At 42.8% G+C, this 25,338-nt stretch overlaps 3 protein-coding genes across 20 annotated transcripts in view; 1 reads left to right on the forward strand and 2 right to left on the reverse strand.

Annotated features, from left to right (window-relative positions):
• The window catches only part of RABEP1 (rabaptin, RAB GTPase binding effector protein 1), a 49,363-nt gene extending 40,070 nt beyond the window's left edge, over positions 1–9,293 (reverse strand). The window contains exon 1 of the mRNA XM_086859057.1: positions 5,672–9,293. Coding sequence (XP_086715183.1) covers positions 5,672–5,996 — 325 coding nt within the window. The 5' untranslated portion in view covers positions 5,997–9,293. The remainder of the gene's footprint in view (positions 1–5,671) is intronic.
• COL26A1 (collagen type XXVI alpha 1 chain) overlaps positions 5,794–25,338 on the forward strand; it is a 188,941-nt gene continuing 169,396 nt past the window's right edge. For 10 of the 17 annotated variants that reach the window (XM_086859094.1, XM_086859080.1, XM_086859074.1 and 7 more), the window contains exon 1: positions 24,181–24,476. The gene's annotated coding sequence lies outside the window, so the exon portion shown is untranslated. Of the gene's footprint in view, positions 5,897–10,994; positions 12,667–12,756; positions 12,869–14,278; positions 14,331–14,865; positions 14,996–17,613; positions 17,702–17,839; positions 18,029–18,224; positions 18,372–24,168; positions 24,477–25,338 lie in introns of those variants that run through there. The other 7 variants (XM_086859071.1, XM_086859073.1, XM_086859072.1 and 4 more) reach the window with 7 other exon arrangements.
• Positions 16,998–24,214, reverse strand: IFT22 (intraflagellar transport 22). 2 transcript variants are annotated; one of them, XM_086859100.1, is made up of 5 exons: positions 24,036–24,144; positions 23,743–23,822; positions 23,580–23,669; positions 23,085–23,287; positions 16,998–17,344 (listed from the first exon to the last, which is right to left on the reverse strand). In XM_086859100.1, the coding sequence occupies exons 1-5, from the start codon at positions 24,072–24,074 to the stop codon at positions 17,319–17,321; spliced, it is 438 nt and encodes a 145-aa protein (XP_086715226.1). In that variant the 5' UTR covers positions 24,075–24,144; the 3' UTR covers positions 16,998–17,318. The 2 variants fall into 2 exon arrangements, with proteins under 2 accessions (XP_086715226.1, XP_023794898.1); XM_023939130.2 differs by lacking the exon at positions 16,998–17,344 and adding an exon at positions 21,167–22,180 and having other exon boundaries at positions 24,036–24,214.

Genomic DNA, 25,338 nt, shown 5'->3' on the forward strand with positions numbered 1-25,338 from the left:
AATTAGATGTCAGCCAACCTCATGATTAGGTAACTGAACATCATTGCATCAAAATTCTATAATCTGTTCTGAAAAAACACTCAGAACCTGAACATGTATAAGGCGGGGCTGGAAAGCAGATGAGTAGTTCTCTATACCAAAAGTAAAGCACAGTGAGATCTTCCTTCCAGAGTAACAGAACATGGAAGCTCTTAAATAAAGAAAAATATATTTTAGAGCAAATGAGCTAAGATTCAGCACAGCTAGGGAGCCATATTGCTCAGAAAAGACATTTTTCACTGAGGAAGTTTGTACAGTCATGGGAGTTTCTCTAGAAGAGATGGAATAGAGAGATGGGTGTGATTGCACAGAGCAGAGCAAGGCCTGCAGCAGCCAAAACAAGGGCAAGGTCCAGGGGACACCCACCAACAAGAGGTTGCAAAAGGCAAGGAGAGCAGTACTAAAGAAGCTGAGGTGGTGGCTGGGAAGGAAGGCTGAGGAAACCAGAGGACTTACTGAAGAGCAGCAGTTGCCCAAGACACGGTCAAATGACTGGGTGTTTGACCAGGGAGGGAGGAAAAACCTCAGACCAAAGAGCGAGCAAGGCCACATTTCTGCTCTTTCACTGTGTGGAGCAGGAACTGCCAGAGGAGATGGAAACAGACATAAAAGGTGATTCAAAAGCTTTATTCTTCCCCTTCAGTGTACTGAAGGAGCCAGGGCTGGGAAGAGTAGGATAGAGACAGGAAGGAGGGAAGCACCATCGCAAGTCAGCTGAATGCCAAGGGGAGTTGTGGCTGACAGAAGGAGACATGCATGGGAAAAAATATAAATACACACAATTCCTCATTATATCAGCTGTTATGCTGCAGTTCTGCATTCTTAGAGCACTTCAGGCACTGCTTATAGACCAACAGGACAACTCAGAAGTTTTCTTGAGCACCAGGTACTTTCCAGGTAAAAAAAACCCTCTTCCTTCTGAAAGGCACAGAAATATTAACCAAGGGTACACTGCTCACTTGTTCTTCCTATGCCAATTTACACAAAAATATCAAATGATTTAAATTTTTCCAGAGATAATTCATCATCATGCTTAACTGACTATACTGTGACTAAAATGACACAGTGCTTACCCTATTTATAGACTAACTTGTGGAGGGTAGTACCGTTAACTCAGCCACTACTAAATCAGACACTAAAACCAACTATGCAAGTAAAGGCTGAACTACTGAGAAGTAGCAGACTTCTGGTGTGAAAGCTGCTCCTCTGAAATACTCACACACAATGGCTTTCACAGCAGTCTGGTTACTAAATGTTGCTTATCAATGTTACCAGTTCTTACTGAAAGACTTCAGTCAGAGTAAAGCCATAATCTCAACCTCAGGTTTTTTCGTTGGTTTTAAAACTACATATTTGGTACTTTTTAAGAAGAAAAGAGTGTCGTTAAATACCTAAATTTAGGATAGAAAACTTCTCATCTGAGAAGCATTTTTTAATAAAATGCCTGGAGTGAAAGGCTGCCAGTCAACCATCACCCGTAATGAAGCCTATGGGATTTGGTCCACTCCCACACTGACAGAAATTGTTTGGTTTAGCTTCTTGAAAGTTTTAAAACAAAATTCCATCTTCAAGCACTTTCAAGGGAGCTCATACAAATTAGTTTCACAGTGGGAATCCAGTCCACCCACCAAGGGCTATGGGAAAGCAGTTACACATCCCGAGGCACCAGGCCAGGAAGGGAAGAAAACACATTACTAAGCCCATCTTCTCCGTGACAATGGGGAAGTGGCCAAGAAGAAATAAAAATGGGCAAAGAATTTACATCTTCCAGTGTCCAAAATGCAAGACAGAGTCAGTCCACAGGTTAAAGCATATTCATTGTGCCTTCTCGCAGATCAACAGGTAATGATAAAGAATATGGTCAGGGTATTTTGCAGAATTAGGTGATTTGCAATTTGACTTTGACAGGAAAACAGACACCCTGAATATTCCCATTTCAGAGCAAACTGATCTGCTGAACTGATCAAAACTTCCTCAGAAACTCTAAGAGATGGAAACATGTACATCCAAGGTGTCTGTTTTGTTTTTGAAACCAAATTCCAGATTTGTCCACTGAAATGTCAGAAAAGCACACGGCCTAAAAAAATAAGTGTGAATGTTTGTGTTTTAATTAGAATGTATTTTTTATTATATTAGTAATAATATACTAAAAATACAGTAATAATATTAGTAATTATTGAATAATAGTAAATCAAGGACCAAGCAAAATGAAAGTGAGGGAAGAAATTTTTTGCCTCTTGGAAAGTTCCAACAATTTTGAAGTTACTTCCCAAGAGATAAGAGTTTGACATTTGACAGTTGCATCAACAAAGCAGAATGGAACATCAGCACTCATGGCCAGTCCCCTATGAACCACACCTAGCTTGGAGATGAGCAATAGCATCTTTAGATACTTTAATTTTGTTTAAAAGTGACATGTTTACACGGAAAAAAACTAGAAATGTAAAAGCACCTGAGGTTTTGTTACTTCATTTTCTGTGTGACATTCCTGACCTCTCCACCAGCATCATCTGGCCCCTGGGATGTGTGACAGCCCCAGCTCTTGTTGGGATCCTGGATTATTGACATAGGGACACAATGAGGATCATGGCACTGCTGCTGGCACCAAAATCAATATGGCAACATCCTCCAATTTTCCATCTACAGCTGAGCAGTTCTCTCCACTGAGACAGCACAGCCTCCCATCACTGACAGACAGACACTTTTTACTGGCCTAAGTTACTCCAATACTGGATCAATTCTTTCTGCCAGGAAATTCTTACTAAAATATCTGATAGACTGTGCCATTAACAGTTTATCCCTGAACAATATCAATGGATATGCTAATTATCAGTCTGACTGTACTAATGGTTTAAGTTTAGAACAGTAAGAAGAGTTTAATAATTGGCCTAGCATTCTAATTAACTTTAGCATTGAAGAAATAGTGTTTTATGTCACTGCAGTTCCTTCATCCAAGTGTTCTCCAGAAACAAGAAGGAGAATTACACTAAATCCTGAGCATTCTGATAGGGAAAAGCTATGCCAACACATTTTGTCTGGCAACCTTACATTCTGAGATGGCAAGCACCCAGATCCAAACTAAACCCAGGGAGCCTCAGAGGTCTGAATTTTGAATATCATATTCAAAGTAAAAATATCTTAAAAAATAAGACATTACAGGTGTGGTAATGCAATCTGGACAACACAACTGAATTAAAATCTCCCCCCAAAAAAGCCCCTTGACCAGGGTCAGCAGGCAGCACATACCTACTTGCAGCACAGGTTAAGATCATGAGCTCACAGTTCCCAGCACAGAGCACAAAGCTCCAGCAGCAGCCAAGGGCTGCCCTCAGCCTCCCTGCGATTCTTATCATACAGCAACTCTGTTACCCCACACACTGGATTAGAGGGTTATTAACGTCTCCACTAATCCAAAGTACAAACCAGGGTAGCACACAACGCCCATTCTTTTCCTATTTCTCTGCACTATTCCTTCCCCTATTCTTGGGCCCATTTTCATTTCAGTGCAGGCTTTGGAATAGAAGACAATTTCTACATTAATTCCTCTCATGTTGTTCCATATGTTATTCCTAACACAGCAGAAAAAGTAGTTCTTTTATACTTACTTTCCACAAAAACAAATCATAGCTGATGTGACTTGCATGAGTAAAGAATGCTTAAGTTATTTATAATCAAAGCAAGTAATTATAAAAAGCCATTATTTTTCCTCAGGGGAACATACTAATCCAGTTCTACTTTGTCACATGTAATCTTAAGTCGGAGGTTACGCTTCTCCTTTAAGCAATAAATCCAGTGCAGACAACTAAAAATATTAAATAATTAATTTCTTGAATTTTCTCCACATTAAAATAGAACAGTTTCAAGGCACACTTTTGGTAAGTTACTTACAAGCAAAACCAACACAGATCAGAACAGTATAGTAATCAAAGTGGGTAAAAAACCAAAACTGGTCCTAAGGCTGCAAAAGGAGGATGGGGAGAGGAGCCATTTTAGAAGCTCCAATTCTTTAGTGTAGGACACAGCAACCACTTTCAGAATCCATCCAACTTCCCAGCCAGTCCCCTTCTCCACAGCATCCTCATCTCCCCACATCTAGGGACCAGGAAGAAGACAGCAATCCATACCTCCTGTAAGACAGACTTCACCAACCTATCAAACCACTAAATCTTCTTGCACTTTTTTCCCTTCCTTTTAAATAACAATAACATAAATACATCCAACATGGGTCTTCTAATACACTACAAACCTACAACTACTTTTCCCGGTCAAGAGACAGCAAACATTTGTACATTGCACAGTTCCCCTGCACACCTGCAGTGTGACAGTCTGCAAGAGCCAAGAGGAAAATTTGTTGGAAGTTGTTCTGCAACCCTCAGAACAATAAACAATGGTTATTCACCACAAAGTACAGGAGAATAACCCCTACCTACACTGACCTTACAAGCATGACAGCAGGGAAATTTACCTTCCCCTCAGTGCTTTAGAAGGACAAACCAGCAATGACTGCCCTAAATGTAGGGAAAACCCCACAATCTAAGCACCTTCATCATTACTCTCAAAAGGCAGGCTGAAATCCCTAAGGAAAAGCACTTTCTCGTGCAACTCCACAAAGAAGAAAAAGGAAAAAAGAAAGAACAAAAAAAAAAAAAAAAAAAAAAAGCCCACGCAATTCCCTAGACATGCATAATTAAGAATACAACATTGCCCTTTCCTACCAGAGTGCTTTCCCAAGGAAACTCAAATGCTGCCTAAAAGAAGAGAGCCCTGGCCTAGTCCAATGGCTGGGTAAGCACCACTCCTGCAGGATTCTGCACATCTCTCCAGTTCTCCTATATCTACATTATAACTAGCCTCAACTTAAATTCCTGGTTTTCTCAACCCTTCCCATACATCCCACACAGTAAACACTGACCCTTCAACCTCACCTTCCAAGCTAAGCATTACCTACAGCTTTTTTATATGCACACACTTCTGCAACCTCTTCCAAAGTAAAAAACGTCCACAATTCCTCTCAAACCAGTAAGAAATAACCTTTCCACAGCAGGAACCTTCAGGGAAAGCTTAGCTTCCTTCTGCACAGGTACATACCACCTTGAGAGAAGATCTGCTATTTTCTTTGTCTTTTCCAGCAAAGGAAGGCACCGTTCACACTGCACATCCCGACCTGAACCTTCCGAGGTGCCTTTTCGCACACAGCCAAACATCCCCCGCCGTGCCCAAATCAATGACGGCGTCCCACCAGGAGAATCGGTGTCTACCTGCATCCACCGCCACCCTTTCCCTCCTCCCCAGCCAGGGCGGGCAGGCCTCGTCCCATCGAGGCTGGGCTCCCCTTCCCCAGCAGCAGCGCGTCCTCCCAGCGTTATCCCCGCTCCGTGCGCGCCGGGAGCCGCCCTTGCTCCACATTCACAGCCTAAAAAACCACTGGCGCTGCCTCCCGCCCCCTCCCAAGGCCTTCCAAGCCGAGCTCCCCGAGCCGCTCCCCGCTCCTTCCCGGCGGGTCCCCGCTCCGTGCGGGCCCCCCGGACCCTGCCCGGCCGATCGCGCCCAGGCCGCCGCCCTCGCCCCGCGGCCGGCGCGGCTCTCAGGCGAGCCCGGGGCTGCGCAGGCCGCGCCGCCGCCCCCGCGGTACCTTCGGTCTGGGCGCTGGGGCCCGGCTGGGCCATGGCTCGGCGGGCGGCGCCGCCGCGGCCTCCTCGGGCGGGGACCGCTACGCCACGGGCAGAGAGACGGGAGCGGCCGGGCCGGGCCGCCGCCTCCTCCGCCTCATCCTGACAGCGGCCGCCGGCGGCGGGAGGGGAGGACGGGCAGGAGGAGGAGAAGCAGCAGGAGGAGGAGCCCCGCGCAGGCGCCCACGGTGAGGCACGGGATCGGCTGCGGCCGCCGAGCGGAGAGGGACCGGGCACCGAGACCGGCGACCTGGACCGAGACCGGGGACAGGGACTGAGGGTAGACATAGGGAACGGGACCGGAACCAGGGTCAGGGACAAAGACCGGGAACCAGAGACAGGGCACAGGTAAAGGAATAGGGACCGGAATGGGGAACAGAGACCAAATATTGGGAGCAGGGACCAGGGATCGTGTAGGGACAGAGACTGAGGACTGAGGAGAAGAATTTGGAACAAGGACTGGGGACAGGGTGAGGGTGGCGGTGGCTTCTCCCGGGTCCCTGCCCGGGCTGGCCCCTCAGCCCCGGGCAAGGGAGAAATCCCCCGGCCTACAGCCCGGAGGCATAATTAATGTTTGTTATTGAAGAAGTCGCTTTGAGCAACACCAACAAATTCTGCCCTTTGATCACAGAATCACCGAGGTTGGAAAACACCTGGTTATCGAGTCCAACCTGAGACTGATCCCCACCATGTCACCCCGACCGTGGCACTGTGTGCCACATCCAGTCTTTCTCTAATGTGATGACTCACTCTAAAGTGGATGGGAGCACCCAGGACTCATAAATCCTTGTGGACAAAAGGACCCTCAAAAGTCAGAGGGTCCACAAACAATTGATTAGAAATTACACACTTGGCATCGAAATTTGTGTATTAGTCCCTGCCCTGTTTGTAGTTGTCACACTTGTTGTCACACCACTAATGCAGCTGTGACCCATGTGGGCAGTGGAAGGAGCCTGTCCTGCCAAAGGGTTCCTTTGCCAGCACCATGGTTGGGCTGTGTTGATGGAGGTTTAGTCCTTTCATGGGTTTTAGTCCTTCCACCCAACTGGGTGAATTGCTGACTTAGTGGTAGATGATCAAAGGATGAAGCATCTATCACTTGAGGTACATTTACAAATCTCTTAGCTCCTTCCTAGGCTTTTTTTATAAGTAGCTGGATGTTACAAGCATTCAGTGCATGAATCTGCCTGTAAATCTAGTCCTGAGTGTAAGGATTGAGCTCTTGAAACTCCACCCTGCTGTGTGTTCATATGAGTACCTCAAAGCACCCATATTAGCAGATAATTTCATCTTGTTCATGTTGAGGCAAAACTCTGACACATTTTGGTCGGTCAAGGATCAAACTCAGTGCAGCATCACTCCTGCTGCAAAAAACAAGTAAGATAATAATAAGCTTGATATCTGCTGTACCTACAAGTGCTTATTAAGGGATGAATTATCATTTGACTTTCATCACTTCCATAGATGAGATGATAGGATATTGACTGTTGAAATTGCAACATTTGCAATCTCTATCTGAACTCCTGAGTTGACATTCTGAATGGGTTTTATATGTAGTTTCAAAAATATAAGAACTCTCAAGGGGCTTGTAATTTTATTTTCCTTTCTTTGTTCTTCAATTTAGAGCTGTACTAGCTTTTTAGGTGTGGTTCTTACTTAATCTTTCTTTTCTGGACAGTAATTTGACTTGACAGAAGTGAAGGTTTATGTAGTATCTAACAGAATGTCTTCTAACCTGGGACAATTGAGTAACTTCCTCTGTGCCTCCCAAAATGTCCCATTTAATTCTACTCACTTGTAGTTCTTATAGCCTTGATCTCAAAGGATTTCCCAGCATGACTCAGCTAAATCTTAAAAGAGGTAAAAGAGGTTTAGCAGCAGTTTTCAGTCAGAGGAAAAGGTCTTGCAGCACAGAAACAGCAGAGACCAGAAGTCCTGAATTCCAGTCCCTGTGGTGTGAATGATGGACAAATGCAGTGTTAAGGAATCAGTGGCGCAGGTGAGCAGAGGCTATTTCTGGAATAAGCTTCTGCAGAAATAATGCTCCTAAAATCCCATGAATTTTTATCAAATTTATTTGGCCTAAAAGCCTAAAATAGGATTTTTCAACATCAGCAGCACAAGCAGCAGACACGTGTGAATGGAAGATGCATCTTCCTGGAGAGTGTGTGCTGTGTCAGGACAGGTGGAGGAGGAGCTGTCACCTTGCACTCTGCCTGAAATGTAATCCTGAAGGCTCATTATAAAAAAGAAGTTTGCAGGTTTTGTTTGAACAAAAAACATCCAGGAGCAAGCAGTGAGTGTGAACACTGGAGACCTGGAGGAAACTGTGGGGGACTGGGGTTGTTTGGTTGCGAAGAGCACAGTGAAGTAATTCACATAACATATCTAGGAGAGAAGAAGTATTTTCATTTTCTTTGAGGAAAATGAGTAAGTGGAGAAAGAGCTTATAAAATCTGTTTCCTTAATAGGACTTACGGTTGATTGACTTTTGTGCTTATGGGTGCTCAAGTCCAAATGAAACTTTCTCTGCTTATTTTTTTTGATCATGTAGAAAGAGTTTTCTCTTTCTATGTCTTTGCTTTTTTTTTCTTTTTTTCTTTTCCCCCCCCTTTACTTGGGGCACTTTAACCTCAACTGAGGCATCTATTTTCATGAGGCTTTGAAGAATGTAGTTATCACTGTCCTTATCTGTGACACTAGTCCCAGATCCTGAGGCTGGTTGAGTTACCCTGGCTATGTCCCAGCTCCATGTCAGGACAAGATCCAGTTACATACATTGTACTTGCCACAAAGTGCACAGCTTTGGGGAGGTCCCTGCATCTCCAGCAAGTCCCTTGTTGTGGATGATAAAAGGGGCAGGGCTGTGATCAGACTGAGGAAGAGTATGATTCCAAAAGCTTTGTATTCACAGGAGGCTTGGCTAATAAATACAAAACTAATTCCTTCTGTTTTGAGTGATACAAGATACTATTTTTTTAAATGACAGCTAAGCCAATTCTACAAAACCCGGAGTCTTTAAAAAGATAAACTAAATTTCTGGACTTGCAAGGCCAAGTCTGCATCTGGTGTGAATCCAGTGGAAACAGGCTGATGTGTGGGAACTGAGAAGCCTGTAGCACAGAACCAAAATGGAGATCCAAAAGGCCCTCTGAAGTGCTGTTCCCCATGTCTGCTGCTTTGCTGGCCACAAAGAAGTTGGATTCCATTGTGCCCTGTATGGTGGGGGTTTGCAGTGAATTACAGGCCCTGCTCCCAGTGTAGTTCATCTTTTAAACCACCCACTGCTTAATTCAATGAATCCAAGAAAGCTCAGTAATGAGGTGGATTTGGGAAGTGGCTTTGTGGGTTCTAAACTCCAGGGCACCCACAGGGGAAGAGAATTGCAGAACTGGGGCCCTCTGCCTCGGCAGGTAGGAGATTTCATCTCCCCCCACCTACTCTACCTGGAGGTGTTACACAGTGGAGAGTTGGATAACAGTCTCCATTGGCCAAAGCATGCAATAACATCATCTTTGGAGGAATTCAACAAGAATGTTTCAGATGATAAGAGTAAACATGTTACCAGAAAAAAAAAAAAAAAGAAAAAAAGTGTGTTTTAAACTCCAGGTGAAGCCCAGGGAAGCAGAAGTCACACACATCTTTAAGGAGGGCAGGACAGTGAGCCTTGGCTTCATTCCAAAGGCAAGTAGCAGCCTTGTCCAGCTCACAAAAGAGGAAAAGCAGCATTTATTACTTGCACTTTATATATTTCTAGGTTTGCCAGATTTTCTCTACTGTTTTTCTCACTATTTTTTAAAAATTGTTTAAAATTAAGTGTTCAGTTTCCTAATTCTTAAATGTTTATTTTCCTTCTTTTGAGATCAATGGGTCATTAGCATTAAGTTATTGGTTCTGCAGCTAGGAGTGTTTCTGGGCTTTAGTCCTTTCTTTTTAAAGCAAAGCTTTTGGAGAAAATTTACATTCATCTAAGTATTACCATAAAGAGTCTGGTTAAAAATCCCAAATCAGTCATGCTCTTTGCTTCAAAAGTTCTTATGGAATGCAAGGAATTTAGTCTGGGACAATTACATTATTTGCAATGGTAACTTCTTAGCGAACCCTGGAATAGTTTATGTGGTTAACAACCTTTTCAAGAGCAATTGAAAAATTATGTTATCCCATCTATTGTTTAAAGGATTCCATGTGGTACAGTTCTTTGAATATATGGGAAGAAAATGGAGCCAAAAATGAAAATTTGGCAGGCAAAAAATCGAAGTGCTTGCATTGGCTCTAAAACCAGATATATACACATTAATGATCTCATTTGAAAGATGTCTATATTAAGATCTGAAAGCTCTTGGTGTTCCCAAGGGACAAGCTTATTGAATGTTGTGATATACCATGAAACTAAACAATTTTTCTTACTGCAAAATAACCAAGAAATCAAAAAAATCAATCTGTGAGTAACAAAGGAACACAGTCTTTTGGGTAACCTTGCTCAGCAGTACATCACAATTGCCATTGCAGGGAAGCACAGCTCTGCTTTTTGCTTATACACTCCTTCCTGGGAAGATCTAAAAATATGCCATATCTCATTCAGACTCACTGAACCTGCATTACAAAGTTACCTGTGCACACTGCAACTACTGCATCTCCACTTGAATCACTGCTGAAGGCAGACTTGGACAAATGCTCCCTCCTGGCAGCTCTGCTATTGCAGCAGGATGTCAAAACAGAGGAGAGAGGCACCAGCAAGGCCCATGTCAGTCACCACACATTTATCAGACTTTGCTGAGCAAACCCAACATGGCCAGTGGTACCCCAGAGAGAACTCTCTCGTTTTTCACTCTGCTCATGAGATTATACTTTTCTTTTAAAAACCTAAAATAAAAACAGGGTTTCTGTTTCTTGAGGCTGTTTTTACATGTACTGCCTGTAGTAGCATTTCTCTAAGCAGGAGCCCATGTGAGCAGTAGCACCTCCTGCACTCAACTTCTGAATCTTGAGCTGGCTGGTTCGTTAACCTCGATGAGTCATGTCAGATCTGCAGGACTGGCCCATTTATCCTATTTTCTTCCTCTGAGGCACAAGCAGCTAAGTTATCCCATAAATTCTAATGGTTTGCAATGCCCACTTGCCAAGAGAAGGAGGGAGTGTTGCAAGTACTGTAAATTTCATTGTCCCATGTGTGTCGTATTAAATAGTGTAGCCAAAAGATTTCCGTGTTAAGGCTTCAACAGCAGTGCTCATTTTGGAGTGTTTTATTCATCCAAGCACTCTCAACCCTCAGTTTGTCCCTTTCAGAACTGTTTTTGGAGACATTAAAAGGAGGATACCCAAGAAGACGGAGCAGTCTTTGTGTAAACAGAGGACCAGGCAGCTGAAGGGCTGCCATAGACTCCCAGGGGATCACCAAATCTGTGCAAGTCCTTCAGATGAACAAGCCCACCCCCTGAACTGTTTAATCCAGGTAGGATTGCTGGAAAGTGTAATTCAAGGCCTTCCTCCAGGTAAGATTCTTCAGTGATTCCTGAGCCTTTTCTGGGGCTGTGCTGATGTCTGTATAGCCAGAGGTGGTCCAATCCAAATACTTACCAATACAAGTTTAAATGCCACATCTTAGGTCAGTGGATACGTCCAGCTAGTCCAGATGTTTCTCATCAATGCCACCCCATCCTTATGAAGCCTTTTATTCCCTTTTCCCCTGATTTCTCCAAAATGCTACAGTCATCTCTCTATTTGCTTCTTTATTTTGCTAGAGTGCCTTTTCCAGACCTGTGTTCCTTAGATGCAGACACACAAAATGTCTTGTACTTCTATGGCACTTTCCATCGAGGAAAGAGACTTTTAGAAGAGCTGGAAAAGAAGGAATTATCTCAAATTTACAAGGCTGAGCAAACTCAAACAGCCTGAGTTGCCTGGGGATGCACAAAAATCAGGAAAAGAAAGGAAAAAAAACCTGAACATTTATCTCCTATCTCCCTATAGCTTTTTTTCCCCCATAAAGTATATTACCTTTGCTTATTCATGACACCTTTAAAATACTAAAAATCTTCTGTCCTTCTTATGAAAAATAACCAAACATCTGGTGTAAAATCAATATTTCTTAGTAGGCAAAAAGATCAAACAAACTCATATTCTATAGAATCTGTCTGAGTCTCTCAAAAAGGTTTGCTGCTGACATAGCTTCCCTGCTTCACTCAGGCAGCATTAAGAAGCTCCTTTCTCCTCTGAGACCACAGGAGGTTTCACATCATGTTGTTAACCTCCCTCAGATCATCCCCTCCATGCACAATCCCAGTCACATTTACATGCAGACATAATGTCACTCAGCCCACTTTATGCCACTTACATCTCCCTTGTTGCTATGGGGAACACTGATAAGGAACCAATTAGCAAATAAAATATTTGAGGCCGAATGTGAAAGCCACTGCTCGGTGGATTTGTGTGTCATAGGCAGTGACATTTCATTTGGCATTTGTCCTTACCTAGCTGGGCTTCTTGCACTGCAGCCTCAGCTACATTCTGGGCAGTAAAATCACACTCTTCTTGGGATTTAGGGGCTTAGACATGCAACTGTATCTGACCCCGGGGAATTTTTACAGCTCTCGGGAGAAGTGGGAGTGCTTGAGGAGCGCTTTTGCAGCATAAGAGTGCCAAGAGCACCATCCAGTGCCTGAGCTGAGTAAACACACAAGAACTCGGTGGCGTTGGGACAGAGGCAGCTCTGCACATCCCATGGTCCAGCTGCTCCTGGTGGGATGCACGAGGAGTTCACAGAAAAAGGCTACAGTCAGTTATAGAAGGAACTTATAAGGGAAAGCTAGCAGAGTTTTCAGCCTTTCAGGAGGACAGGAGACAACCTAGAAGGTCACATCTTTTAAAGAGCTGTCTTCTGAGTTGGAGTTACTGACTGCGGGAGCAAGAGACACAAGGAGGAAGTGGAGGTGGCAATAGATGGGGCCAGTTAAGAAAAGTAGGTGAATTAAATCCATGATGGAATGGAGTTTCTGCAGAGAGAGAAAACTGGACCAGATACTTACCCTGTTATCCTTCCCCTTTGCAGAGTTGAATCAACAGAAAGAGACTAGGAGGGTGCACTGGTAGCAGAGAAAATAAGGGAGAAGTGACCTCAGGTGCCACTGCACAGTCTCAACAGCCTGTATTGTTTAATAAATGTAGGTAGTCCTGGATTTAAAGAATTAAAAATAATTTGGATAAATGTTTTGCACAGTTGTGTGCAGTAAGTAGTAAATTTTAGTACATACAGTCACAGAGAGAAAAGGAACTAATAGGAGAACAAGGAGTCCACGGGGCTGAAAATGGGCACAGGCAAAAATTAATGTTATCTGTAAAGAAGTGATACCCAAATAGATGTTCAGGAAAAAGGATGCAACTTTTCCATGGAATAGCAGCTGTGCAACAATCTGTGGAAACTCTAGGTAAGCAAGGACATACAAATTTGGTATATTATGAACTGGATATTTATTAATCAGAGATGAAGAGTGCTCCAGTTTAGCACAATGTTTGTGGTAACATATCACTAATATATCCTCCCTAAAACAAAACTTTAGGAATAATTTAGAAATGCTGCTGTCCAAGACAGCTCCTCTGTTGTGTTCAGTGTTCCCAGGAACAGCTTAAGCATGTGTTTGCTCTTACTCTTTTTATATTGAAGAGCAAAACTCACTTCTTTGATTAATATTAAGCAGTGTTTTGTTTGTACCCTGTGGCAGAAGTGCCCAGATGGAGAGTGTTGGGTACTGAAAACATGAGAAGCATTTAATATTCTGTGGAGGTCTGTTAAAGTAGTCTGAGTAGAACATCTGGTATCAAATATTTGGATAAATCAGTTTTTGCAAGTATTTGGACCTACTCTGGATCTGTGCTTTGTTCCAACTTTGCATTCCCTCTCTTCCTTCCTTGTTGCTAGAGCCAGCAGATGATGGTTTATTGCCTGGTGCAACCCATTAAAGTCCCTTTGTTGGGGCTTGGCAATTAGCTCAGCAGAAAGAGTGTAAAAATCACTTTGACATCTGTGGGGTTGAAATGGCAATACTGGCTTAAGATGTCCCTGAAAGGTTTTTTATCTGTCCACAAGGTGATGGAGAAAGAAGAAAGAAAGGTTATGCAGAGGCTTTGGGAAGATATTGTCTGATGTGTCTGCAGAGAGGGACCTAGAGATTAATCCTTTCACTTTAGGAAGTGTTTCAGCTAAGGAAGGCTTAGTACATATTGCTACTGTTACCCTGGCTGAGACTTTGGACATTTGGCTTCACTCTTGAACAGATTTTCCTATGACTGGTGTTTTCCCCTGTAAATTTTACCAAATTTACCTGCTCAGAGGCTCTGACTCCTGGAGCTCTGACCAAAGCTATGAAAAAGCACCTAATGGGAATTCCTAAATTGCACTCAAGAGTATTGTAAAGCAACTGTTTCATGTATAGTAACCAAGAAAAAGGTCTCATAATGTAACATTTTCTGCTAATAAGAAAATAAGGTATTTTAAGTTCTGTTCCTTTAAGATGTCTTGCTATGTCTTACTATGTTTAAAGGGCTGGAGTTCTTCTCTTTTGTTTTGTTTTCAGGCTTGATTCATCAAGAGAACTTCAGAGAAGTTACTATTGCCTCACACCAATGGTAAGGGGAAAGCAAGAGAGGCAAGTTATTCATGTTTAATGTTGTTTTGTGCCAGATGTTTTGCTGGTAGAAATCCATAGCTCCACAGGCATCAATTTCTTCAGGATCTGGAATGTCTGACACAATTTCTTTCTCCTTTCTGGATGGTCTGTAAAGGAAGCTGCTTGATTTTGCAATATTGAATATTCACGCTGAGAAGTTATAAGCAAAAACAAAATAATGAGAGACAGGGTCTCTAATAAGCTTCCTGTCACATGAGGCTCTGGTTCTGGTGAAGCAGATGTGGTTGCTGACTTGTTTCCAAAATGTTTGTTGAGTGGTGATTAGATTCTGTCATGCTGATGTTATATCTCTGTGATCTCATTCAATACAAGTAGTTCTGCAAACAGTGAAATATATTTTTCCTATGGATTTATATCTTGGATTGTGTTTAGGCATGGATTCTCTGATGTTTAATGGGAATTGAGTTGATTTTAGCCTGTTTCTTCAATGAGAAATGAATACTCTGTCTTAACTTGGCTGTCTATTTTCACAGAACTTGGAAAAATCAAATATTGTAAATTCTGAAAATCTGAGTGGGAATTATGAACCAGTTCCAACATTATTTGGGGCCAATTCATATAAACAAACATGAACGTGAGCCTCATTTTCTTACAAAACAAAAGGTAAGAATCAATCTTTATTACTTTGTATTTTTGCATTACCTGCTTGATTCTCTTCTGGTTTTTTTGTGATCAACCATAGAAGATATGTTTTATTTATAAAGCTGTATGAAATATGGAACTTTTTGTCACATTGAGTGTATATTAAGACATCATTAATTTATGCTTGTTATGGGCCACACAAGAGGTCACATTCTCTTCTTGTTGTACTTGCTGGAGCATGGGAAAGAGGTGACATGCATTTTAACTTACATGTTTGCACAGGTAAGTGCAGAGAAAACTAATTATAAAGGAAAAAATATCTATTCTATCACCAGTTCTGGTGAAGGAAATGTAGAATTAAAATTATCTTTTGGATTGCTGAGTCCAGTCTTCCGCTTCTGTAGTGAGCCAAGTTTCCAATCCTTTTCATAAACAGCTTGGTGCTATTCAAAAATATGCTCTTTCCTCCTTGTTGTCTCTCCTTTTCTCCCAGTTTCACACTTTGTTTGGTGTTTGTTCTAGAATTCTCTTCTTTTGATAGAAAAAACCTTTTCATTTCCCCATGGTCAGTTTAGGCATGTTTTTCTTGTTCTGTGAAATGCCTAAAAAATTCTTTACTGCAGGTAGCCATGTCTGTATAGAGAATAAGGGAGGAAAACCTTTATAAGAGGATAGAAAATCTACACTTGGGTAAATCCTTAAGGCTCAAGTCTGTTGGAAACTAGGCTTTAATAGCACTTAGCATAAAGTGTTTGTGTATCTGATACTACCAGGTTTTTCTGGGACTGGCAAATGAATTATTTAGTAATGGAAACTGCATGTGCATGTGTTTGGCTTCTGTAGGTTCATGTGATAGAAAACTGTAAGAGTGTCTGTAGGGATCACAACTGCCCAACTTTGTGTCATAGACCTTGTGTCTTAACAGGGCTCAGAAATTCCCATTTAGCTGGGTAGAAGATAGAGAACAGAGAGGCAAGTCTCAGCTTTTATTGCCAATGCTTTGTAAAATAACATTTATGGTCTGTAGATTTGGTTCTGTGCAGGTCTGTGTGACTTAAAATTTATTACACCACTTCATATTTGTGCATCTCTCTCCAGTTCCTGGATATAAAAGAAATTAAAGGTCCAAAAGGTTACCTTTATGTTAATAGATCCAGATATACCCAATATTTAACTTCCCTGGATGAAGGAATTGCATCAAGGGCTGGCTTGTCCTGTTAGCATGTGACAGTGTCAGCCCTGTGTGCTGCAAAGCTTCATGGAGCCTCAGAGAATAAAAAAGAAAAAAAGCCAAGTGTACACTCAATGGAAAACAGATGGAGTTTTCATTAGATATTACTTTTAATGATCTGCTTTAAAAGTAAAGATACACCATTCTGAGCAGAAGGGCCTCATAATAGCTGTGTTTGAGTTCCAGGCTCATTAACGTAGCTTCAGATAAGCAAGACTGCAAGATCTTTGTATCATTAGAGGTTCCAGTCAAGCTTTCCTACCATTATTAGAATTCCAAACACACCAGAACTATTTTGGAGCCTTAACAATAATTTATCCTGAAGATGTATCTTTATTTAATGATTCAGAGTTGTTATTATGGGCCTGGCAGTCAGTTGCTCAGTTTCTGGAGTATTACCATTTAACCTAGGTCAGGATAAAAATCCTGGAATATTCATTGCAGGGCAGACCTGAGAGCCTGTTCTCTACAGTCCCCTCGGGTGTGACTCTCCCAAATGGTGTCACTGGCTGTGAGAGGTGACCCCAGCAGTCTAGAAAACCTGAAGATCCCTCCTAAAAAGAGAGACCCTGCAATCTGTGCCTGTGGGTACTAAATCAACTTTTGACATGTAAAGAACAATGCAGTCCCAGAGTTTTAGGAGTAGATGCTTGCTGCCAAACCACAAGAAATGCTTTTGTCTGGAACTCATGGAGCAGTAACATAGCAGTGGAGGGTGTACCCTTGTCTGTTATTCCCTCTGAGCAATTTCTCAGAGACTTGTTACCAGGATTCAGATAGATTTCATGGAACTAGGAGAGAAATAGGCTTTAATTTCCTTACAAAAGGAGGGAGAGACAATAGAACTCAGCAAAACATGTGGCATTTTTTTGTTTCTGTCTGAGAATTATGCAAGCAAAACCCAGTACGCATCTTCAGACAGTATTCTCTAAAGTGAGACTCACGTGAGAAAATTTTTGTTATCTTTCTTCTGGTATGAGTTGATAAAATGGCTTTATTTCCTCTTCATATATGTAAATACAGCCTATGTCTTCAGCTAATCTCCAGCTGGGGAGTACAAATCAGAATCCAAGTTTCTCAAAGTTCAAGGAAGTTTGGAGCGGATGTTCTGGTTCACTGCCACCTCTGCAGAAAAATACCTGCATGAATAAAAAAAAATAAGCCTCTTGTTTTCATAAAAGACAGACTAGAAGGATGAAGTCCAGTGACAATCTATCACGAACTGCTAATTAAACATTCTTATGGAACCAAGTTTTTCCCACTGTGTTAGAAACCTTCAACTTCCAGACTAGAGTTATTGGTTGACTAGTTTGTTCACATTTAGTATTGTCCCAAAGCTGCCTTTTAGTTTAGATTATTACACACAAACAGAATATATTAGATATCCTCTGCTTTTTGTGTCTTTCAGAAAAAAAACCCCAAAACTTTTGTTCAAGGTCAAATTATTTCCATGTACAATTTAAGGGCAAGGGGAGAATAAGCAAAAGGAGCAGATGGTGAGTGCTTTATAGTTAGGTTTGTGTACTTTAGCTACAATGGTCCAACCCATTTTCAGCATTTCTGCTCTTCTGATTGCTCCAGTTACTTTATGTCCAAGTAATTGTCGATTTTCTTTCTTTGTGATTTATTTTCAGACATCAAGGATATCCCCTTGCTATGCTGCTAGAGTGAAAAAAACAACACTGCTTATACAATTGTTTCTTTCCTCTTCACCCATTCAGTGGCCTTTTCCTGATTCAGTGTTATCTTGCTGAGCATGAGTGGCCAAACCTGAAGGCCACTTGAACAAGCCAGTTCCATCATATTGGTGATTCCAGCATGAGGTGAGAGGTTCCTGCTGTAGTTTTTGAAGAATTTTCACAGGATGAATTCTCAGCAAATTCTAAGCAGGTGCCTTTCCAAGTGTCGAGTTATGCAAAGCTCAGTCACCCAAGGGGAAACTTCTCCTAAGTAAATAAGCTGTATTGGTCAATGCGAAAATGAACACTTGAAGTGACAAAAGGTTTGCTTTGTACACAGGAATTAACCCCTGCACTGCTTGGAGTAGCAGCACAGGGTGTCTGGTACTCGGTGGTGCCATGGTGTGTGTGCAGAGCACTGACTGAAGCTGTGAGCATTACTGCTGCAGTGTTTCCAGCATCCTGGGGAAGGCAATTTCTCAACAAGGTAAGCTGGTATTTTGGCAGATCTTTGCTGCACCAAGTATTCCACCAGTGGGGAATTCTGGAGAAATGATAAGAGGAAATACAAGTGACCTCCAGAGCAAGGCACTCCTGTTGAAAAGTTGAGTTGTTTAAGATGTGATTTTAAGAGGTCCTGGATACCTTCTAGAAGTTGCTTCCTAAAGCATCTGCATGTCAGCACTCTACGTATATTAAACTGAGCATGCAAAACCCCAGCATGGATGGGCAGTCTTCATTGTGGGGGCCTACGTGACTCCCTTCAGTCACTTGGCAACACAATAATAGAAATAGGAACGTGGGATTTCTTATGTCTATTGTGTCCATTAGAACAATACTGCTGAGAGCAACTGAGACCAAAGGCCTGGCCTTCAAAATATATGACTTGAAAAGAAAGCTGCATTTTTTTGGTAAGGTCCAAATGTATTTCATTCAGCTTTGCTGCTACTCCCAAAGTTTAGTTGTAAACAAGTCACACATCTGGGTAGCACTGCCTGTAACTGTCTTCATCCTCACCAGGAATTACTGGCTTCACAATGTTCTGTGTGTGCAGAAAACAGCTTATAAGAGGTAACCTGAGCAAACTCTTATAACTGAAGAGCTTAAACATCTTCAATTACCAGCCTGCAAAGTAGCCACAGTCTTTAACTTTATGGATATAACCCTGAAGTCCTGAAATTCTGCATGTTAGCCCTTCAGAGTTGCTCTGATTCTGACTGCTCCCTATCAAATTTCCATGCTGACTCTTTGTCCAGAGCAATGATGCACTAACTGCTTTTGTGGGAGGTGTAAACTTGAGTAGAACTCATGTACAGCTACAAAGGGTTTTGTAGCTATACAGCAATAAAACTTTGAAAACCATTTCTGTACATCATAAATAAAATGAAGTAAGCTGTCAGGATTGTCATTACTCAGTGCCAAATGACAAAATAATGTTGCACCTGAAAAACTTCTGTTGAAGTGACAGGTTGTTTTCTCACTGCATGGCTGGCATATCCTGGAGACTGGATTCTGCACTGTGGAGGCTAAATTTATTTGAATTAATTAATACTTAAAATGTTCCATGCTCTTGACTCTAGCCTCAGTTCCCAAAACCATGACAGAAATAACACTGGAAAAAATACCCATTGAATTCCAATATGGACAGGGATTCACAGAAAGGGATAGGGAACTTGGAGATTCACAATTTGTGCACAGCTGATACAAAGCCAGGGGTTGGAGTTCATGGCTGCTGACAGGATGAGAAGGGGACATGGCCTGCTCACTCTAAGAGACTGAGGACACCTGGAGAAGGCTACATTTTAGAGGAGTTGACAGATTTCACTGGTTGTCTGCCTTTCTCTTCTTGGAACAGCCATTCTAAAAGGCCTTTATGAACTTCCCAGCATGGTGATGAGGTCCTCAGCATGGAAGAATAAAGAGCACTCTTGCTGCAAGGCTGCTGTTCTCCTCTGCTCCTAGATTGTTCCTACTCCAGCCAAACCCACATCTTGCCAGCTGATTCGTGGCTGATTGCAACATGCTCCCTGTTTCCTTTACACTTGCCTGGCACTTCCTTGGCCTCCCAAGCAGAAACAGGACAGAGCACAGAACAGTCCCTTATGAATCACCTGCCTTCAGGCACTGAGACACAACTGCCCTCCCTTAGACGATGCCTTTACTGTTCCTCAGCAGTGACAGGAATTCATTTCTTGGCCAGATTTTATGAATTGATGGTCTGTATTTATTGTGTGTTATGACCTTTTTGGATGATAAGAAGTCTAGGCATCTGTCTTTGGTTCTAACACTATTTTTCTTCTCGGATGAACAGTGTGTTGCAGTCTATAGGTACCTGTAATTTACAACCTTTTTTTGAGTTTAAAGTAAGATCATGATTAACATTTTATATGAAGCAAAGTGGTGAACAGGAGAGTTCATTGACTTTTCAACCCTGGAATCACCCAAACAGTTTTACATTACAAATAAAATATTTGTTAGGTTTCACACCAGTCTTTTACCAGTGAATATCACAATGTTGCTGTTGGGAAAAACTGATTTTATTAAGGCAGTATATTTTAAAAATTGGCCACAGCACCACACAGCTGGCTACAAGGAAAAAGTAATCTAAGGCAGCATGTAAAAAACTGTTCTCTAGTTCGAATGTGTATTTTTAATAACTGCCTCCAACAGACCACCCTATGACACTGACTGCAAGCACAGAAAGCCTAATTATTCAAAAGTCATGTTAATAACATGTAGATGTTGAAATGCCAACCTCCCACTACTCAACTCCAACCTATTCTTTTCATCTTTTTCTGCTTATTTTGTTTCTTTCCCGGTGTCCTTCCTCTCACTGATGTTTTCCTTCAGTCCCATCCTCTTTGCCTCACAGAACCAACTGTAGCTTTTAGTTTTAATGGCAGAACAGGAACTGTTCAGAGATCTTTTAATCTTTCACCTCACATGCTACTTGCACAAGGACAGGCTACTCACTACTCAGAGAACTATGAAAATAGGAAAAATATTAGATTAATTAAGGTGGATCAGTGAAAAAGCCAAGAATCTCTTACTCCTGTTGTCTTGCACTAAAACACATGAAGTACTTCCTGGTTTATAACACACTTTCTCTACAGGATGTTTACTAAAAGACAGTGTCAACGTGGTGTCATTTCTTTGGCTACCTCTCTTGCTGTAGGCTGAAATGTATTACAACTTTATCACTATTTTCCTTAGTAAAAATAAAACAAGTTGCTAGGAGTTCCACGAACCCATAATTAACTTCCCCTTTGAGAACAAAGAGGATACATTTTTAAAATGTTTTTATTGCCTTAGTAATGCATGTTACAAAGAAAATGTCTTCTGCAGCAAAACACACGAAGAACAGGAATGAGTGCAAACCAAACAAATCAGAAAGTAAATTATCTATGAAACCACTTATTTCAATGCAATGGGGAACAGTAAAGTTTCGAAACAGCTTTTCCTCCTCTGGAGAATGCACAACTTATTGGAGCTCCTGACATAAGTCAAAATATTGCACTAAACCAAGATTTCAATTTCTTCCTCCCAGAGAGACCTCACCATTGTCCTCACAACATGTTTATTTTGTCGGAATAGAAGACTTAGTCCTGAGAAAGACTGCAACCTGCTGTGTCCTGCCAAGGCAATGGCTGTGCAATGTGCTCTCTTCAAGGGAAAGACAAGGACAACTTGGAACATAAAGATGTGGATTTTACACCTCTTCTCAGATCTCTATTCCAATCAGTTTGTACTGACTTCCAAAGACAAGACTTTTCCAGCTATCATGAGTACTTTGCCCAGATGCTTCAGCAGAATTCTAGTGTTAAGTTCTGTCAGGCTTTCTTCTCCAAGCACCCCTGCATGAAGTAATTCTGAAGACATGACCCATACCTTTGTATTTTGGACCCCACTAATATAATAACACCTTCTTGTGCCTCTGACGCCAAAGTGCAGCTAAAAAGTTACTCAAATTCCTGGATGTGCAGCCATCTCCTTGGAACCACAGTTCACTTGATGTCAGCACTTGTTCACAGACAGAAGTATTTGTAGCCTGGCAAATTCTCCTTAGGAGGGTCTGTTCATAGGCTAGTGTAGCTTACAAAGGGAAAATACTATTTTTGTCTTCCTTGTTCAGTATTTTTTTTTAATATTATGAGATAATTGACATTTCTTCCCTCTCTCTGCTCTCATTTATTATGGTGATAATGCTTTTGAAGTACTTGATGAATTCCATCCGAACATCTTCAGGATCTTCCTCTAAGTTGGAATGTATCAATTTTAGCTTGTTCAGTGGATAAGCTTTGAAAGTAAATAAGAATAATTAGATATATTCCTCTTATAGAAGAAATAGTCACAATCAAGGTCATGAGACAGCTCATGGTGAAGTCAGGTGGACTTCAGTGGTACATAACGTTTGACACCCCAGATAACACAGAGTAGGGCAAGGAGAAATTCAGCAGTTTGTCAGTGTTGCAAACAAATACAGCTCATTGCCAGATTAAATTCTTCAAAGTTTATTATTACTGAAGTGTAAAGTCTGGTTTTTCAGTTAAGCAGAATTAAACAAATTGAGGACTGAATTGCAATTTTACTGTTGAAGTGATATGATACTCTCTGATTACTTCAAAATTATGGAATGACATTGTATTAAATATGTATGAATATATTAATGCTTACAACAAACATGTGCTTGTTTGAACACTGGAACAGGTTGCCCAGAAGGGAGTGTGTGTTTTCACAGCCATAAACAGTACAAATAATTTTGCAGTATCTAAGGTACCTATTGCTAATTTTAAGATGCAGCTCATCAGCCATTTATTTCATAGGGCTCCTATTCTTTTGATTGGCAAAATACAGACTTAAATGCCCTCAAAAGTGTCTGTTACCAAAAAAAATAAAAAAATCCAATGTAAGAACCAAACTACTACTGATCAGGAAATATGGCAGGAGTTCTGACTTCTACCTCAGCTGCATACACACTTGGAGAACCCACTCTAACCTTCCCTTCCCATTTTTGTGAAATGGGAATATTACCTTCTAGATGACCTTTGAAATCCATGGTTTCTGTTTTTGCAAAGCACTTTAGTGTTCTTTACTCAACAGATTTAAATGAAAAATGCAAGCCATAAGGTATTAACAATTTTAAAGACACAAAGATCAATGAAAAACTCTGAGTTACAAATGGAATTTTCCATCTCCTTACCCAAGGACAAGTTTTCCATGTCCCCTGCACTGCCTGGTTTGTGATGTGCCACCAGGAGACACTGACTGTCAAGTAGTGGCTGCTGCTGCACGAAGCATGAGTACCACATCTCGATTTCTTTCAGGTGGCTGGGCAGATCAGGGTTAAAGATTATCATTACACCATGAGAATCCTTCATTAGTGCTGGCCAGCATGTTTCAAACCTTGAAAAACAGAGAAAATGGAAGGACTGACAGCTGTAGAGCAGAAACATGCACTCAAACTTCCTCAAGTTTTTTCCTGTTCACAAGAACACAGAAGTTCAGCTGTGATCATGGCAGAGAGTACCCAGTGCTGGATGCTTTACAGCAGAAACTATAAAAATATATTGGAGCAAAGAGTCAGGAATACTCCTCATGTCAAACAGACCATTGGCTTGAGCCTTAAGTATGAATATCATGTAATCAAAACTATCAGGAGTTCAGTAACCTGGAGGAAGCAACAATGCTGGCTTACTTTTGATCACCACTGCAATCCCACAGCTCGAATCGACACCCGGCTCCCTTGTTGTTCCCATTGAGGTTTGGTTTCTCATACTCCAGGATCCTGCGGAAATGATGGATACACAATGGGATATGATCCCACACAGCGGCACGGCACAGCCGGGGCTCTCGCTCACCTGACTCCCTGTGTCGGGCTGTAGCTGCAGATCCCTTCCGTGCTTTCGGACACGAAGTTTGCCAACACCGACTTTCCAGACTGGCAGAACGCGGGGGTGAAAGACACACGCAGGAATTTAATGTGCCCAAGCCACAACGTCGGTGCTCCCCCGCGCCATCCCTCCCGCTCAGCCCCGGTGCGTGCAGGCCTAGGCCTGGCCCCGCTTCCTTCCTTCCCTCCCTCCCGCCGCAGTGACCCCGCGGGCTCGGCGGTGCCGCCCGGGGGTGCGGGGGGGTCCCGGCCGGCTCTCACCTCACGGGGCCCCACCAGCAGCACCTTGGCCCTCAGCATGGCGGGCACGGCGCCCCCGCGCGCCCGCTGCCCGGCAACGCGCGCAGCGGCGGGAGCGCGCGCCCATTGGATCTGCCGCGTCACGTGGCGGGAAGGGCGGGGCTTTGCGTGAGGGGGCGGTGGCGGCGGCCGGGCGGGGTCTGTGGGACGCTCCGTGGGCCGCTCCGTCTTCTCATGTCCCCGGGTCGAGCGCGCTGTGTCCCTGTTGTATTAGCGCTCTTTCCGCGCTCTCTTTACTGCTCTGTCTCCTTCACGTCGTCTCTCCGTCCTCGTATCCGTCTACTGTGTTCTCACTCTGTCCCTGCTGTGTCCCCTTCGTGTCCCCAGATTGTGTCCCTTGCTTTGTCCCCGCAGCGCCCTTGCATGATAGAACGAGAGGACACAGTCTTAAGCTGTACCAAGGTAATTTTACGTTGGATGTTAGGAAAAAGTTTCTTACCGAAAGAGTGATAAAGTCCCGGAATGGTCTGCCCGGGGAGGTGGTGGAGTCGCCATCCCTGGATGTGTTTGAAAGGTTGGATGTGGCACTCAGTGCCATGGTTTAGTTGAGGTGGTGTTAAGGCACGGGTTGGACTCGATGATCTTAAAGGTCTCTTCCAGCCTCGTGATTCTGTGTATAAATGCTGTGTGTGAATTCTGTGTGCTTCGTCCCTGCGGTCCCCTCACTCTTCCCCTGCTCCGTCCCTGCTCTGCCCGGCCTGCTCATTGGACTGCTGGAGCAAGTATGGTGTCACAGCAAAAGAACGAAGGGATCCTTCAAAATGTACCTGCTGGTGTGGCCCAGGGCAGCTTTGTTAAGGGGAAAATCCTCCTGGCACTTCCCAGCTGCTGCTTTCAGTAGGGGACAGGATTTCCAGCTGTGTGACCCCTGAGTATTGAGCAGAGGAGGAACAGCTGATGACTCCTGAAGGGCAGATGTGGGAGAAAGTTGATAGTCCCTACCAGACCATTTTTCTGCCCATAGATACCAATGAACTGTGAGAAGATAAAGCCCACGACTCCTGTGTGCAACCTTTCAGGGTCCAAAAGTCAATGAAAGATGAAATAGAGACCACTAAGCCCACTGCACCCCATTGCTCACCACATCCATGCAATGCTGCGGCTGCATTGGCCCCAGTGCCCTGGTAAGCAGCCCTGGAGGGATGAAACATGCAGAGGTCAGTGTCCTCTTCCAGAGCCCTCCGTCAATCTGGTCTTCAGACCATTCTGCACCACTCTGGTGTCCCTCACTAGCTCGAGCAGTGCTTTCCTTCCTTGCTTCATT

The sequence above is a fragment of the Cyanistes caeruleus genome, chromosome 21 (assembly GCF_971803275.1).
Source record: "Cyanistes caeruleus chromosome 21, bCyaCae1.hap1.1, whole genome shotgun sequence".
Lineage (NCBI taxonomy): Eukaryota > Metazoa > Chordata > Aves > Passeriformes > Paridae > Cyanistes > Cyanistes caeruleus.

Excerpts from the sequence above, each read along its gene's own strand:
- IFT22 (XM_023939130.2), bottom strand. The coding sequence starts at position 24,074 with ATGCTGAGGGCCAAGGTGCTGCTGGTGGGGCCCCGTGAG. Across the intron at positions 23,670-23,742 it reads AGCCCGACACAGGGAGTCAG|GATCCTGGAGTATGAGAAAC; the intron begins GTGAGCGAGAGC and ends TCATTTCCGCAG. Across the intron at positions 22,181-23,084 it reads CATGGAAAACTTGTCCTTGG|CTTATCCACTGAACAAGCTA; the intron begins GTAAGGAGATGG and ends TTACTTTCAAAG.